Below are 13,023 nucleotides of genomic sequence, written 5' to 3'. Positions count from 1 at the left end.
CACTATATATAAAATTTCAAGACTCACAAAATTCACATGAGAATAGTTTAAATATTTAACAATCAAATAGGTTTCAACGCAAGCATGACAAACAAACAAAATTAAAGACAATATTAAAAACTTATTCTCATATTTGAAAAATAATATTAACATTATATAATTTTAATGTATATAAGAGATAAATACTACCATAGTATTTGTCAAATAAAATGAATCCAATTAGGAATACAAATATTCTAATTTAAACTTTCATATAAATTAATTAGAAAAATATCTCAATCAAATATTTCAAATATTATAAGATTAAATTTAAAAATACGATATACTAATTTGCATTTTATGATAGTTCTTAATCTAAATGCATGACATTTTGTATGCAACAATTTTAAACATATACAACATACATGAATTGATGTTTCTAAGAGATAAATTTAGTTACATTTATTATAATTTAAATTTCATAATTTTTTTAGTTATTATTTACTCAAACTTACATAGCAACCTTGAAAAAGAATATCCTCAACAATACGAAAAATGTCTATGGTCTAAAATAGTAACCAAGTTCATATTTATACATATACATCAAATAGAATTTAAGTTTGAATATATACTTATCCAACACATATGCTATGATATACATATTTCATACACTCAAAATTTAACACCAAAAGATTTTACTATGAAATATCATAATAATAACTTGAAATCAAAAGATTGTTTTCATCAACCCTGTATTATGCAATTGCAAACTTTCTAAAAGTAAAGAATTGTATTGAGTTGTTAAAAATATGAACTCAACTACCCCAACAAATATTTTGCACATAACTTTTACGAATGAACTCAAAACTATGTGTTAGGTGATCAAATAGCTTTTACATATTTCAATAGTTATAAAAAATTTGATTAATTAATATTTTTATCCTCCCTCCCTTGTAAAATGAACACATATGGTATTTCATATTACAATGTCAATTCATTTTTGTTAAATCAAAATATGTATTATAATATTATATGAATAAAATAACAATTTTACAAAAGATTTAACCTCAATTATTTTTATAAATTGATTAATAATAGGTGATATTTTTTCTCAAAAGAAATATAATAGTTATTATTTTAATTATTTTCAATTTTCAAATCTCCTACCAAACCTCGTATAACTTTGTTTTTAATTAATACAATCTTCAAATTCTTGCGGAGCAACACTTAGTTTATCATTCTCACCAAATAGCCCAAAATATCAATATATATATATATATATATATATATATATAGATATTGGTGGAGAAATTTGGCTTCATTTCTTAACTTCATTTATAAAGGATCACTTGGAAATAAGAAAACAAAATTTGGGGGAAAGGGATTTTCATTACCTTATTCATATCCTTGAACAAGAGGGCAAGAGAAAAGCTAAATATATTTCTCTGTGAAAACCATTTTCTCAACTGATTGAATCCATTCTCATTAAAACACTCTAGCAAGTTGATTCTTTTAAAAAGGCACCACAAACTATAGAACAAAAACCTGAATTTCACCATCATTTTCAAACCCATCATCTTTCCCCTTAAACTTTTCTAGCTACCAACCATCGCTCAAGATTTCTAAGGATATACAGAAGACAGCGTGTTTGGGAAATGAATCGCTTTCACTTGACATCGTCTGACAACGCATCAGATCTGCTGCATATGTCCCCTCGACAAAGTGGACATACCCTGCATAATAACGCAGATAAGCGAGTGAGAACGATCGATCTTCAGTAGCATTAGAAACATGCACATCGACCGAGTCTAACAGTAAGATTCATTTATTCAGCGTGTCCTGACTCGTGGCACAATGTATCTAATGCTTGAGAAATGTGAAGTCAGGCCCACCCAATGAGATATGATATCTTTGAAAGACTGTACGATGTGTAATAGACATGTTCCAAAATACCAGAAAATGGGAGCATTCCTTCTATGTATGCTAACTTGTAAACAATTCAAGAAGCAGAAAAGGGTACATGGACCCAATAATACCTGTGAATCTCCTTCAGCCATTTGTCAACACATGTGGCGTGAAACTCATGGTGGCAAGGCAACACTCTCATGCTATCTCCTTCCTCGTACTCAACCAGGCATATGTAGCATCTGTAGATTTATGTGAAACAGTGACAAAAGAACACATCAGACAAACGTAGGACTAAACATGAAAGACTGCAAAAAGGAAAAGAAGAGGTAAGTGGTAAGAATGTGCTAAACAAGAAAGAGAATTTATTGTGTTGAAAATAGAAGGCTTACTGGGCAGCTTCCTCGGTTTGATGCTTTTGCAACTTGGAATAAAATTTAACAGGCAAAGAATCTACAACATCGTTCGGTGCAGGTAGAGAGCCAATAGATGATGCAGGGCGGGAGGATAAAACTACAGATTGCTGGTGAATTTCATCCAGAACCTAATTAAAATAAGTACAGAGATTCAACTAGTATAGATAAAATGTGAGGAAACTAAGCAGAGAAGGCGATCACATGTTAATTTACCTCAAATAAGGCTTCAGCTAACATTACAATTCTTGATATACTGGCTCTAGCACTGGTGTTATCATTTATATTTGTGTCACGATTATTGATACGACAAGTACAATGACCGGTTCTATGTTGACCGGATAATATACATGATCTCTCATGCCCAGATAGGTTCTCAAAGCGACTTCCCAGCCGCTGTAGGGCACGAACCTGCATGAGAGTGAATTTAAGAGAGGAAAAGTAAGATACTCAGCAAAATTTTGTACTTGCCCCTATTATGAAATATAACCAACATTACATTAGTTGTATACTATTATTGTCCCTATCATGAGATTCATAACATAAAAATGAACTCCACAACGAACAATTACAAACCTGGGACCGTATTCTTCTTCTCCGTTCAAGGAAATTTGACCTGTGTTCCAGCAGATCGTGATATCTAGCTTCTCTAGGTCGGATAGTATCCACTTCAAAATCTTGAGTGCTGAAAAGGGAACTGGATAGACTAGAAGCTTGAAAACCTGATGTTGTTGGTGAGCTCATAACATTATCTTCAGATGCCAAACCCCTTGTCTCAGCAGTCCATACATGTTGGTCATCGCCACTATGACTTGCATCTCTCTCATCTCCCTCTTGTTGAGGAGGACAAAATGTGAAGTCAGATAGCGATGATCTCCGAAGAACTCTATCACGGAGTCTTCCAACACTAAGTGTCCGACTAAAACGAAAATTCCGCTCAACCGGTTCTCTAGATCCGGTCCGCCTGTCAGACTGTCTAATCTCACTGCTTTCATTTTCAGGTAGAGTTCGAGGATGGGAAAGGCTTCCTGACCCTACTCCAAAATTATTACAAGCACCAGCCATGTCATGGGTAGAAGAAATTGACTGATTCTCTGGTAAGTTATCAGAAAGACCAGAAGATTGTGTATTTAACCTAAAATTAGCAGGACTGTCTCCATAACATTGAGTATGAGTTTCACTAGCTACTGATGCAGGAAGCAAGTCCCTACCTTGTTGAGTTTCATCTTGACCATCCAAGCGTCTAGCAGGTCTGTCTGATAGATGAGGCTCGTTTTCATCATTCAACATTGAGAGATTTGTTGAAGACACAGGGTAAGATCTAGATGATCCTAAGCTGCTTGCTCTACTAAGTCTAAAGCTTACATTACCAGGAATGAAACTAAAGCGAGAAAGGAAGTTACTCGAAGTGTTCAACGATTGCAGGGAAGTTACACGAGCAGAGGTGCTTCCAGCTCTGGGGGCTGTAACAGCAACACCTGCTTGATCCCATCCATTAAGCGTAGAATTCGATGATATGCAAGGCATTTCAACAGATTCCTCAGCTTTTACCCTCCTGTAGCCCTCAACTTTCATCTGATCTAATGCTTGAGCAGTCTGATTTGTAGATGAATAATCTTGAGCATTCTTTTTGTTCTCACTTTCAGAATCCTGCAGCATAACCCAAAAACAAGGAGAACTTAATTATATAGTGTATCAGCCCACAATGTTGGTCATACAGATGAAGACTGCACATCAGAAAATAAAGCAAAATAGGGAGAAACACTTTTTAGTCCTCAGTAATCGATAATTTAAATGGCAAAACATCATTTCTTTCAAAATATAAACAATCAAATTAACATGAATCAAAACACAACATACAATGCAAAGTTAAAATACCACGAACTCAAACTCAGACTCGAATGTAAAAATTTATAGTGGAACAACATAAGAGAAATTTTAAATTTTTCTGCAAATAGGAAGTCCCCTTTTCGTACCTTAGAATCACAAACAGTGAAAATGAAGCAGTTGACTTCTCCATTGAAAAATACATCAAATTAATTCAGAAAGCTTATCAAAATGCTTCACTAATACGAAGTACAGTGAAGCAAAGTTCTGTCTCTTTATGATTCAGCACTCATGATCACAGAATCTCATGCAAGCCACTATTCAAATAAACCAACAGCTAAAACAAAACAAAAACAAAAACCCACAAAAATGCTGTAATTCAAATCTCAAAAATCATTACCCAGCCCCATGAAATCAATATCAACAACAACAACAAAAAAACAGCTACCCATCTCAAAGAGAAAGGGGGAAATCACGTACACTATCGTCATTGTCGCTATGGTGCGATCCAGAGGGGGTACCAAGGCAAGCAGACTGAAAAACTCTCCGGCCTTTGGATCTCCCCCTAAGGATTCTCCCAGAACACGAGAGAGTCTCCTGCGCCGGCAGCGAACTACTCGACGATTTACTTCCACTGGATCCCATCCCTCGGAAGGAAGACCGATTGTTAGTCCATGAAAAATGAGAAAAAGGGGGAAGATTGAAACAACCCAGATCTAGAAGGAGTCCATTATAGGGAAATTTGAGATCAATATAAGATTAAAGGGAAAGAATAAGAAGAATTGGGAAAGTAAGAAAAAGGAGAAAGCGTGGGATTGGGAAGCACATAGTGATGAGTAGATGAGAGAAAGAGACAAAGTAACTTGCAGAGCAGAGATGTGGAAATGGAAATGGAAATGGAGTCCCTTTCTTGTTGTTGAATAGATTATTTGATTATCCAAATGCTAAGCAAAGCAAAGCAAATGAAAGGAACCCAAGTAGAGAGAAAATTTGAGTGTGGGACTTAAAGAACGAATTAATGATTATTGAATTTGTTAAGATTGAAAAACGAAGAACATGGCGTTTTCTCTGCCTCCGTTTGGGGGAAAAATTCAAACACCTGACCCGACCCCCTTCGAAAATTGCACCACTGGGCCACCGGGCCCAAGAATTGGGCCTTCCCTTTTGGATCTTCACTCCCATTTTCTTTTTCTTTTTTAATCCCAGCAAAAAAAATTATATCACTTTATTTTAAATAATAAAAATTTTAAAATATTTATAAATATAACAAAATATATATACACATATACATGCAAGCATATAATAAACTACTGCATCTATCTATGCATCTATCTATCTATATGTATAATCAACATAGATAATAGTCTACAATAATATTTTATTTTATTGTATTCGTAAAATATTTTAGTTTGTTTTTTATATTTAATAACAACTCTTTTTTTAATTATTTCAATTCAAATATATTCTTGTTTATATCAAATTTGGAAAATAAAAGACCACTTTATATGTGATATCTTAATTTTGACTGAGATGTTGGGTTGGCTTTTATTAAAATTTCCTGATTTTGATATGCATGTATATATTGAAAATCTAGTATAATTTACATAAAACTATTGTTTAAAAAGTGAAATTTAAATTCATAACATAAATATAACCAAAGTTAAAACCACACAATGTCATTATATCTGTTAAAGGTATATGAATAATAGCAGCTAATCAAAGTTCATCAATGATGGTTGTTAATCTATTGGTTGGTGTATCATTTATTAAAGTTAATCAACATGTTAGTTATGCCAATAATTATAGTTGATGTATATACATAATTACTTGTGGAAGTAAAAATTTCTAACAATTTTAATAAAAAAATATGTTTTAAAATCTTTTTTTAGTGTACATTTTAATTGGTTGTTCAAGTCAGACATTAATGAATATAGATATATTGGTCATAACTCTTTTTTTTCTGAAAATTTATTTAAGTAATTAGTCAATCAATGTGTGGGCAAATATATAGTAATATTATCGAATTGATTAATACATAGTTATAATATCGTATACTATGGGTTTTTTTTTAAAAAAAAATACATATATACTATAGTACTTGCATTACATATTATACAAATATACTATAGATTTGCATTACTTAATTTTGTAAAGCAAAAAGGTTGGGTAAATATTTTTTTAGAAAAGACTTTTTTATTGTAATTAAAAAATATGTTTAAATAATTTTTTTTAATGTCAAGAGGTATAAATATTAAGGCAGTCGAGGTGTAAGATTAAAATGTGTTTATGGTGATAGCATAACCCTGTTATCGCGTGCGCCTATATCACCTTCTAATTGGATGGGTAACTGTGCTTCCTATTTTTTCTTGATCTTGATTTTATTTCTTACTTCGACAAGTGTACGTTGAAATAGAGAAGTCGTGTTAACCTTGGAGAGAACCAACATCTTAATTGACACCATGATAACGCTAAAATTGCTTTCAGGACAGTAGTTCGTCACCACACAATATTTTCTTTCGACATCTTATTAAAACATATGCAAATCATTTAACAACCAATCAAGACTATGGTGACAATTTATTTAATTAAAAAAACACACACGATTTCAAAAGTGTTTCTAATAATATTTTTTTTTTCAAATTAATAACCTCTAAAACAAGTAGCAAAAGGTCCCTTAGTTAAGTTTTAATTTTTTAAATATTGCCACTAGAATAGAATCATTATCCACCTGTTTAGTGAAGCAAATGTATTCAAAAAGAGGGATTATGTGAAAATAGAACTATAATTCAAACACCTATCATACAAACATCAAATCTTTTGAGGATTTTTTTATAAAGATATGGTTTATAGTTATATGAAAACATATAATTTAAAATGAATCAAAATAGGAAAAAAAAAAGTGTTAGCGTTTCAATGTATAAATACAAAAGAAGAAATGTGAAATAAATAAATGAAAAGAATGAAACTTTTGGGCACATGGATAGAATCTTTATCCATGAGAGCCAATCTTCAAATTTTAGTGAAATGATTGTGTATTTCTTATAATCTCTCTTTTGGGTCACATGAAATATGATTTGGATATTTGACCTTTTTCTTCCATCTTCTCTTTTTGAACAAATTGTTTTGCTTTTTTTTTTTTTTTCTTTAACAAAAAGAAAATTTTTATTTTTATTGGTAGGCTGTAAATTTGAAGTGTACCGATAATTATATCAATTTATAGTTAAATTTGATACAATTTGTTAATTTCGAGATTAAAATTTTATACTAGCTAGAGAAATTTGATATTTAGATAGATTAAATTTGATATAAGCCGATAAGTTCAAGGTGAAAATGACATTTATTTTTAAAGAAAAACAAGTCCGATGTTTTTTTTTTTTTTTTTATAATAAAGAGATTCGATAAATGGAAATGGAAGAAATAAAAAGAAAAATGCAATACTAAATCTGAATGAGCCGTTAGTTAGCAGAGGAATTTTTGAAAAATAGCATTTTCTTTTTCTTCTTTTTTCTCTTTTAAAGAAGATGTTTGAAAAATGTTTGGTTGTTCATGTGCACAAACACATTAGTATATTGGATTTTCTTCACCAATCTTTTTCCATTCCACGAATCCATCTTTACCTAAAGCAAATTCAGTAGGAGAAGAAAGATTTCTTCTACAAAAGAAAGAAATTTGACTTTGAGATCATTTTCACTTTTGGAAAAGAAAGAATGAGACTTTGACTCCTTTTCACCCTATGATAATACCCTTTTGAAATAAGCTATATAGAATCTTTTAAGGATGATGATTAAATCTCTATAAATAAGGACTGAACCCCTTAATTCCTTAATTTTATTGTCTACAAATAAAATTCCCTTTTAAGTTTATTTAAACTTTGATTAGATAATAAAGATTTGGAAGCTTGACTATTATTTTCTTGAGACTACTTTGCCTGCGTACCACTTCATGGATTTTTTTCCCGACTAACAATTACAACTTATAAAATGTTTATTAAACTAGTGGTAGTTTCATATGAAACAACTCCAAGGTATTGATTAATAATGTAATTGGTAAAATTACGTTTTTTAAATAAACTATAATGATATAGCCACGGATATAACTCAATTGCTTGAGACATATGTTTTCAATTAAAAAATCAAAGGCCCATTTTTAACTAAAAAACAAAAGATACTTTTCTTCTCGAAAACGTCTGATAAAATAATATTGCCAAAAACTTATCTTGAGCAGCAAGCTCCCTACAATTAAGACATTGCAACCACAGCACTTCAGAAAGAAGTTGAACCTAATTTCTTTTGACCTTCCTGCTTGGCACAATAGACAACTTATAGAACAAAAGATTATATATTATATATTATATAATATAAACGTCAGACAAAGAAAATTGAATCACAATCAATAAAATTCAAATCCCAAAAAGGAAAGTATTACATAGACATCCACACTACAACTTTGATCCTATTTAACATTTGAAAAATTATATTAGATAACACTCGTAGCAGTCCTATATTTTTATAATTTGTTTAAAGAAAAATTTTGCATCATGGTAGGAAAAACTCTGGTGCTTTCTACAGCAGTTAGACAATGGGTCAAGGACTTGTCATTTTTTTCTATAAGAAAGATTTGTCACACAAGGTTTTACTTTAACGCAACTAGAGATTTTTCCTGGCTAATACCCACGATAACTGATCGGCCGCTGCCATCGCCCGAGATGCTGCTGCAATTGAACCATCATACCTATAAAAATTAAGAGAACCTTTCTTTAAAAAAAAAAAAGTTTAAATAGTATTCACATATAAGGATCTTAAGGATCTTATGGCTGAAGACACTACGAATTCTGTCGATTCTCTACCAACGCAAGAAAACTTAAAATGTAGCTGGATAAGTGGAAAAAACAAAGCACTTTTAGCAGTAAACTATACTTACATAGCAATCAAAATAAATGCTGTTGTTTGCACTATAATAACACCTTCACCGGCATGCTTTATAGTGTTCATGCACCTTGCACAAAACCAATTCTCATGAACTGATGTCATTATGTCTGAAATAAAGTTCCATCAAGGTAAGATTCGCCCGGATGAAAACTAAACTATATATATAGATTGTAAACAATACAGCATGAATTACAGGAAGCAATTGCAAAGCTAATTTTTGTTATACAGTTTCTTTTTGTAAAAGCCCTTTCGTCCATTATGTGGTTGCTATTTCACAAGAATATTATATTAAAAGAACCCATCCCAACTTTAAAGGTAAAGATAGAAAAGCTGAGTTGATATCAGAAATTTTCTGCTGTTCTTGGTTTTTAGATAATCTTTTATCTCTAGAGTATCGACACTTCCCTATAGGCTTTATTCTTCTGTAATCCAAACTCACTTTGAGGTTTTTTCTTCTTTTCGTTTTCTTCTTTTCGCAATTCCTTTTGACTTAACGGAGAATACTTTATCCTGCCCTCGTCCTTAAGATATTATTATTACACTTTCTTTTTTCTGAAAAGAATTTATACGCTTATACATTCTGTGGCATTGGCCGTTTTTCAAGGATGACATTAACTGACATAATCTAAATTTAACTAATCTTAAATTAACTTGCTTTGTGAAAAGAATAATGAGCTATTTTCAAACACAGTAGAATGAACCAAGATAGTTACAAAACTTAGCAAAATATGTACCATGATAGATTGTAATATTTTGATATATTTGTAAGTATTTTTAGAAGTTCTGTCATTTAAAATAATTTTCCTAAATAAAAAGCAGAAAGGAAGTTCCCTGTGAGATTTTCATTTTAGAAAATAAAACAGCTAAACAGGAAATTGTTACAGGACAAAAATCACAATATTCTGAAGCAAACAAGTCGATTTGACCACTGGCACTAACTTTTTCTTTTTTCTTCTAAATTTTGTTGCCTATAAGAATGCTTACATTGATTTAAGCCAATGCTGAAACTCTCATTTTGGGGTTTGTCACGTTTGATGAAATCGACAAACTGATTCAGTTCTATGGGATTAAGCAATATTCCTTCTTGTTCTGCACTGTAGGCCAAACAATAAACATCCAACAAACGTTTGAGCTTCCAAAACAGGTTAAAATGAAAACAAATACACAGAGAAGATCACAGCCACAAGATTCATCTTTCTAAGATAGATGTTGGATTAGGGAAAAACAGAGATAATTTAACTTGTAACCACCTTGAGGACTAAAATAATTTAAACAAATAAATGCATCCTGAAAAAACATAGAGAAAAATGATTGAAAGCAAAAGCTTAGACACAAGAACATGTCTAATGCAAAATGACTCCATCAACCTAAAACAGGGATGCTTCAGGTTCATGTTCACAATGTTCATTAAAGCTCAAGAAGCAATGAAAACACAATCGTCTTCTAAGGCTTATCCGCAAGATGTGAAAAAAAAGCGTGGGTCCTTTTTTGTGAGGGGCACTAGGCATACAAGTACTACATTAAGAAGAGAAAGCATAGTTGAAGTGGAAATATGAAAAAAAAACCCTAAACACAAGAAATATTGCATTTAGGCTTAGTAAATTTGATTTTTTAGTTAATAAATAAGTATAATCCCTAATTATGACTATTTTTGAAAATAATGAAAAAGCCCCAAGGCATGGGGCTTCACAAAGGCGGGCGTCTTGGGCATGCCTTATTTTGTTTGTGAGCCTCGCCTTGAACTAATTATTACTATTTTTAAAAATAAAGCCCCAAGGCGTAGGCCTTTGAGCCTCGGGGCTTCACAAAAGGCGAGCACCTTAGGCATGCTTTATTTGTGAGGCGCCAAACCTGGGCCTTCAGCCTCCTACATGCACGCTCAAGAGGGCAGATTTTGAGAAGAGACCAAAAAGGGAAACAAAATACATTAAGTGTTAAGTTAGTTAAGCCCCATTTGACTACATTTGGGGAGGGGGGAGGTTCTGTTTTTAGAAATTAAAATTATTTACCAATATTTTTCTCTATTTTTCAAATAATACGAATGGAGGAATCTTAATTGTGTCAAAAGAACTTGAAGATAAGACCATGCCCAAATTTACAATCAAAAGACGTTGCATTTAAGAAGAATAAAGTTTCATTTTAGGAACAAAGACTTCACGCAGGACTTCATAACTCTTGGATGGTTACAAATTATGGTTCGTTGATTAAAAGACAAAGAATTTCGGATTTTTGGTATTTATCAAATGTATTTTCGGTTTTAAGCCATTTTCTTTGCCTTTTTATGCTATATATAAATCATGGCTAATTATAGTCACAAAGTGCGAGGCTACAGCCCTTGAAATGGCCCATAGAATATCTAAAGTTTAATTTTGATGCTATATAAAGCTTTATGTCAATATGTTTTTGTGATAGAATGCATAAATATTTGGAGCATTCAAGTGAGAATGGATCTATCTTACTTGTGGGGTGCTTTGAAGATCAAGAGTTGATGAGAGTTTTAAGATTTATCCAAGCGTTGGTTCATTTGATTAACTAAATAATCTAGTCAATCTTAGGGTTAGAGATCAAATTAGTTTTGGAGCTGCTGGGGTTGAGTTCTAAGTTTTATTATTAAACATGTCCCTCATTTTTCAAAACTAAAGAACAACATATATATTGCGCAAATTTGAAGATTTTATAAGCTTCAATTTCCCAAAACAGAAAACCTAAGACAAAATCTCCGATTATAGAACAGTCTCAACAAGCTTAACAGTTAAAACACAACGAAACCCAAAAAATTAGAGCTTAAATAATCCATTTCTAGCCTGTCAGAAAGTTCCTGCCCTACCTCTGATCCGAAATCTGGACTTAGAACAACTACGCGACTAGAACTTGTAGAACTATGAAACACATTAGAATGGGCATAATATATCCAACTTAGAGAACGATGAACTACTTGGAGATAAAAACAATTCATCGCGTAATATGCAACTTCAATTTGACGATTGTTTAATCTCAATAAAACAAAATATTCCAAAGTGAATTGTACAGTAATATCAATCGCCAAGAACCCTACACATTCAAGAAGGAACAAATGAAATTGCAAGCAATGAGCATATTCAAGAGGGCAACGAAGACAGCTTACATGGTTGAAAGCAAGCGGGAAGGTCCAGTTGGGTCATAATTAATCAACAGAGCAGCTTTCAATGGCTGACCTACGATAAACAAACAAATATCCATTAAAATCGTTTTTGAGCATATCGACGAATTGAAAATGGTGGTCGGTCGGCGTTAGTTACCGAAGGTGCCAATGCTGCCGGAAGCCCATTTGTCCCAAGCTTTGTGGACGAATGCCCAATCCATTTAAGCAAAAACCTACTGGGTGTCTAAGCTTCCATGGAAATGAAGGAGTGAGCTGAGCTCTAGCAAAGAACTCGCAAGTCGTCAAATGGCTGAAAAGTGAAAACTTCTAAGTCGAAGTTTAGTCCCAATATATAAACTTCTGATTATTTAGTAGATTTACATTTGGTAGCTTTCAATCTTTGTGTCTAACAAATTTATTTCAATTATTAAATATAAATTTTTTATTCTAAAAGTATCAAAAGTTCAAATTGGTTGAATTTGTAGTTTAATAGATGGAAATTTCCAAATTCATAAACCAAATTTATATTTAGGAGATTGTTTGTAGTATTGCCTATTTAATGTTTAATTTTAAAATGTTGGGATGCTGAATTTTACTGCTTTTTCTTTTTTTTATTTATTTATTTTTCATTCTTCTAATTTTTCGTTATAGATTGTATAAATATTGAACAACTTTTGATGGTTTTAAATTGAACCAATTTATTTACAAATATAACAAAATTTTACTTGATAAATTCAAATAGTCAATAATTTTATCATTTAAAATAATACCTCAATAAAATAAAACAAAATAAACTAAAATTATTGAAGAGATTTTTTGGTTCAAATTACAAAACAATTATCATGATAAT

The 13,023-nt window shown here is 31.7% G+C and overlaps 2 protein-coding genes across 5 annotated transcripts; both read right to left on the bottom strand.

Moving 5' to 3' along the window:
- Window positions 1-1,419: 1,419 nt before the first annotated feature.
- Window positions 1,420-5,187, bottom strand: LOC103493025 (uncharacterized). 4 transcript variants are annotated; one of them, XM_051087066.1, is made up of 7 exons: window positions 4,605-5,149; window positions 3,509-3,947; window positions 2,874-3,331; window positions 2,514-2,708; window positions 2,277-2,407; window positions 2,016-2,126; window positions 1,420-1,712 (listed from the first exon to the last, which is right to left on the bottom strand). In XM_051087066.1, exons 1-7 carry the CDS (start codon window positions 4,767-4,769, stop codon window positions 1,646-1,648), a joined length of 1,566 nt encoding a protein of 521 aa, XP_050943023.1. In that variant the 5' UTR covers window positions 4,770-5,149; the 3' UTR covers window positions 1,420-1,645. The 4 variants fall into 4 exon arrangements, with proteins under 4 accessions (XP_050943023.1, XP_050943022.1, XP_008451863.2 ...); XM_051087065.1 differs by having other exon boundaries at window positions 2,277-2,428; window positions 4,605-5,147; XM_008453641.3 differs by having other exon boundaries at window positions 2,277-2,428; window positions 2,874-3,947; window positions 4,605-5,187.
- A 3,310-nt stretch (window positions 5,188-8,497) lies between these two features.
- LOC103493024 (uncharacterized) lies at window positions 8,498-12,561 on the bottom strand. The gene is made up of 5 exons (XM_008453640.3): window positions 12,331-12,561; window positions 12,177-12,246; window positions 10,037-10,146; window positions 9,045-9,159; window positions 8,498-8,855 (listed from the first exon to the last, which is right to left on the bottom strand). The coding sequence occupies exons 1-5, from the start codon at window positions 12,392-12,394 to the stop codon at window positions 8,771-8,773; spliced, it is 444 nt and encodes a 147-aa protein (XP_008451862.1). The 5' UTR covers window positions 12,395-12,561; the 3' UTR covers window positions 8,498-8,770.
- Between the last annotated feature and the right edge of the window lie 462 nt (window positions 12,562-13,023).

This window comes from Cucumis melo, chromosome 7, assembly GCF_025177605.1.
Source record: "Cucumis melo cultivar AY chromosome 7, USDA_Cmelo_AY_1.0, whole genome shotgun sequence".
In the NCBI taxonomy this organism is placed as follows: Eukaryota; Viridiplantae; Streptophyta; class Magnoliopsida; order Cucurbitales; family Cucurbitaceae; genus Cucumis; species Cucumis melo.
The sequence above is the reverse complement of the archived record's forward strand: the minus strand, read 5'-3'. Positions and strand labels throughout refer to the sequence as shown.

Excerpts from the sequence above, each read along its gene's own strand:
- LOC103493025 (XM_008453641.3), bottom strand. The coding sequence starts at position 4,769 with ATGGGATCCAGTGGAAGTAAATCGTCGAGTAGTTCGCTGCCGGCGCAG. Across the intron at positions 2,429-2,513 it reads TAGCTGAAGCCTTATTTGAG|GTTCTGGATGAAATTCACCA; the intron begins GTAAATTAACAT and ends TATTTTAATTAG. Across the intron at positions 2,127-2,276 it reads CAAACCGAGGAAGCTGCCCA|ATGCTACATATGCCTGGTTG; the intron begins GTAAGCCTTCTA and ends ATAAATCTACAG.
- LOC103493024 (XM_008453640.3), bottom strand. The coding sequence starts at position 12,394 with ATGGATTGGGCATTCGTCCACAAAGCTTGGGACAAATGGGCTTCCGGC. Across the intron at positions 12,247-12,330 it reads CGGCAGCATTGGCACCTTCG|GTCAGCCATTGAAAGCTGCT; the intron begins GTAACTAACGCC and ends TGTTTATCGTAG. Across the intron at positions 9,160-10,036 it reads CAGCATTGGCTTAAATCAAT|ACATAATGACATCAGTTCAT; the intron begins GTAAGCATTCTT and ends ACTTTATTTCAG.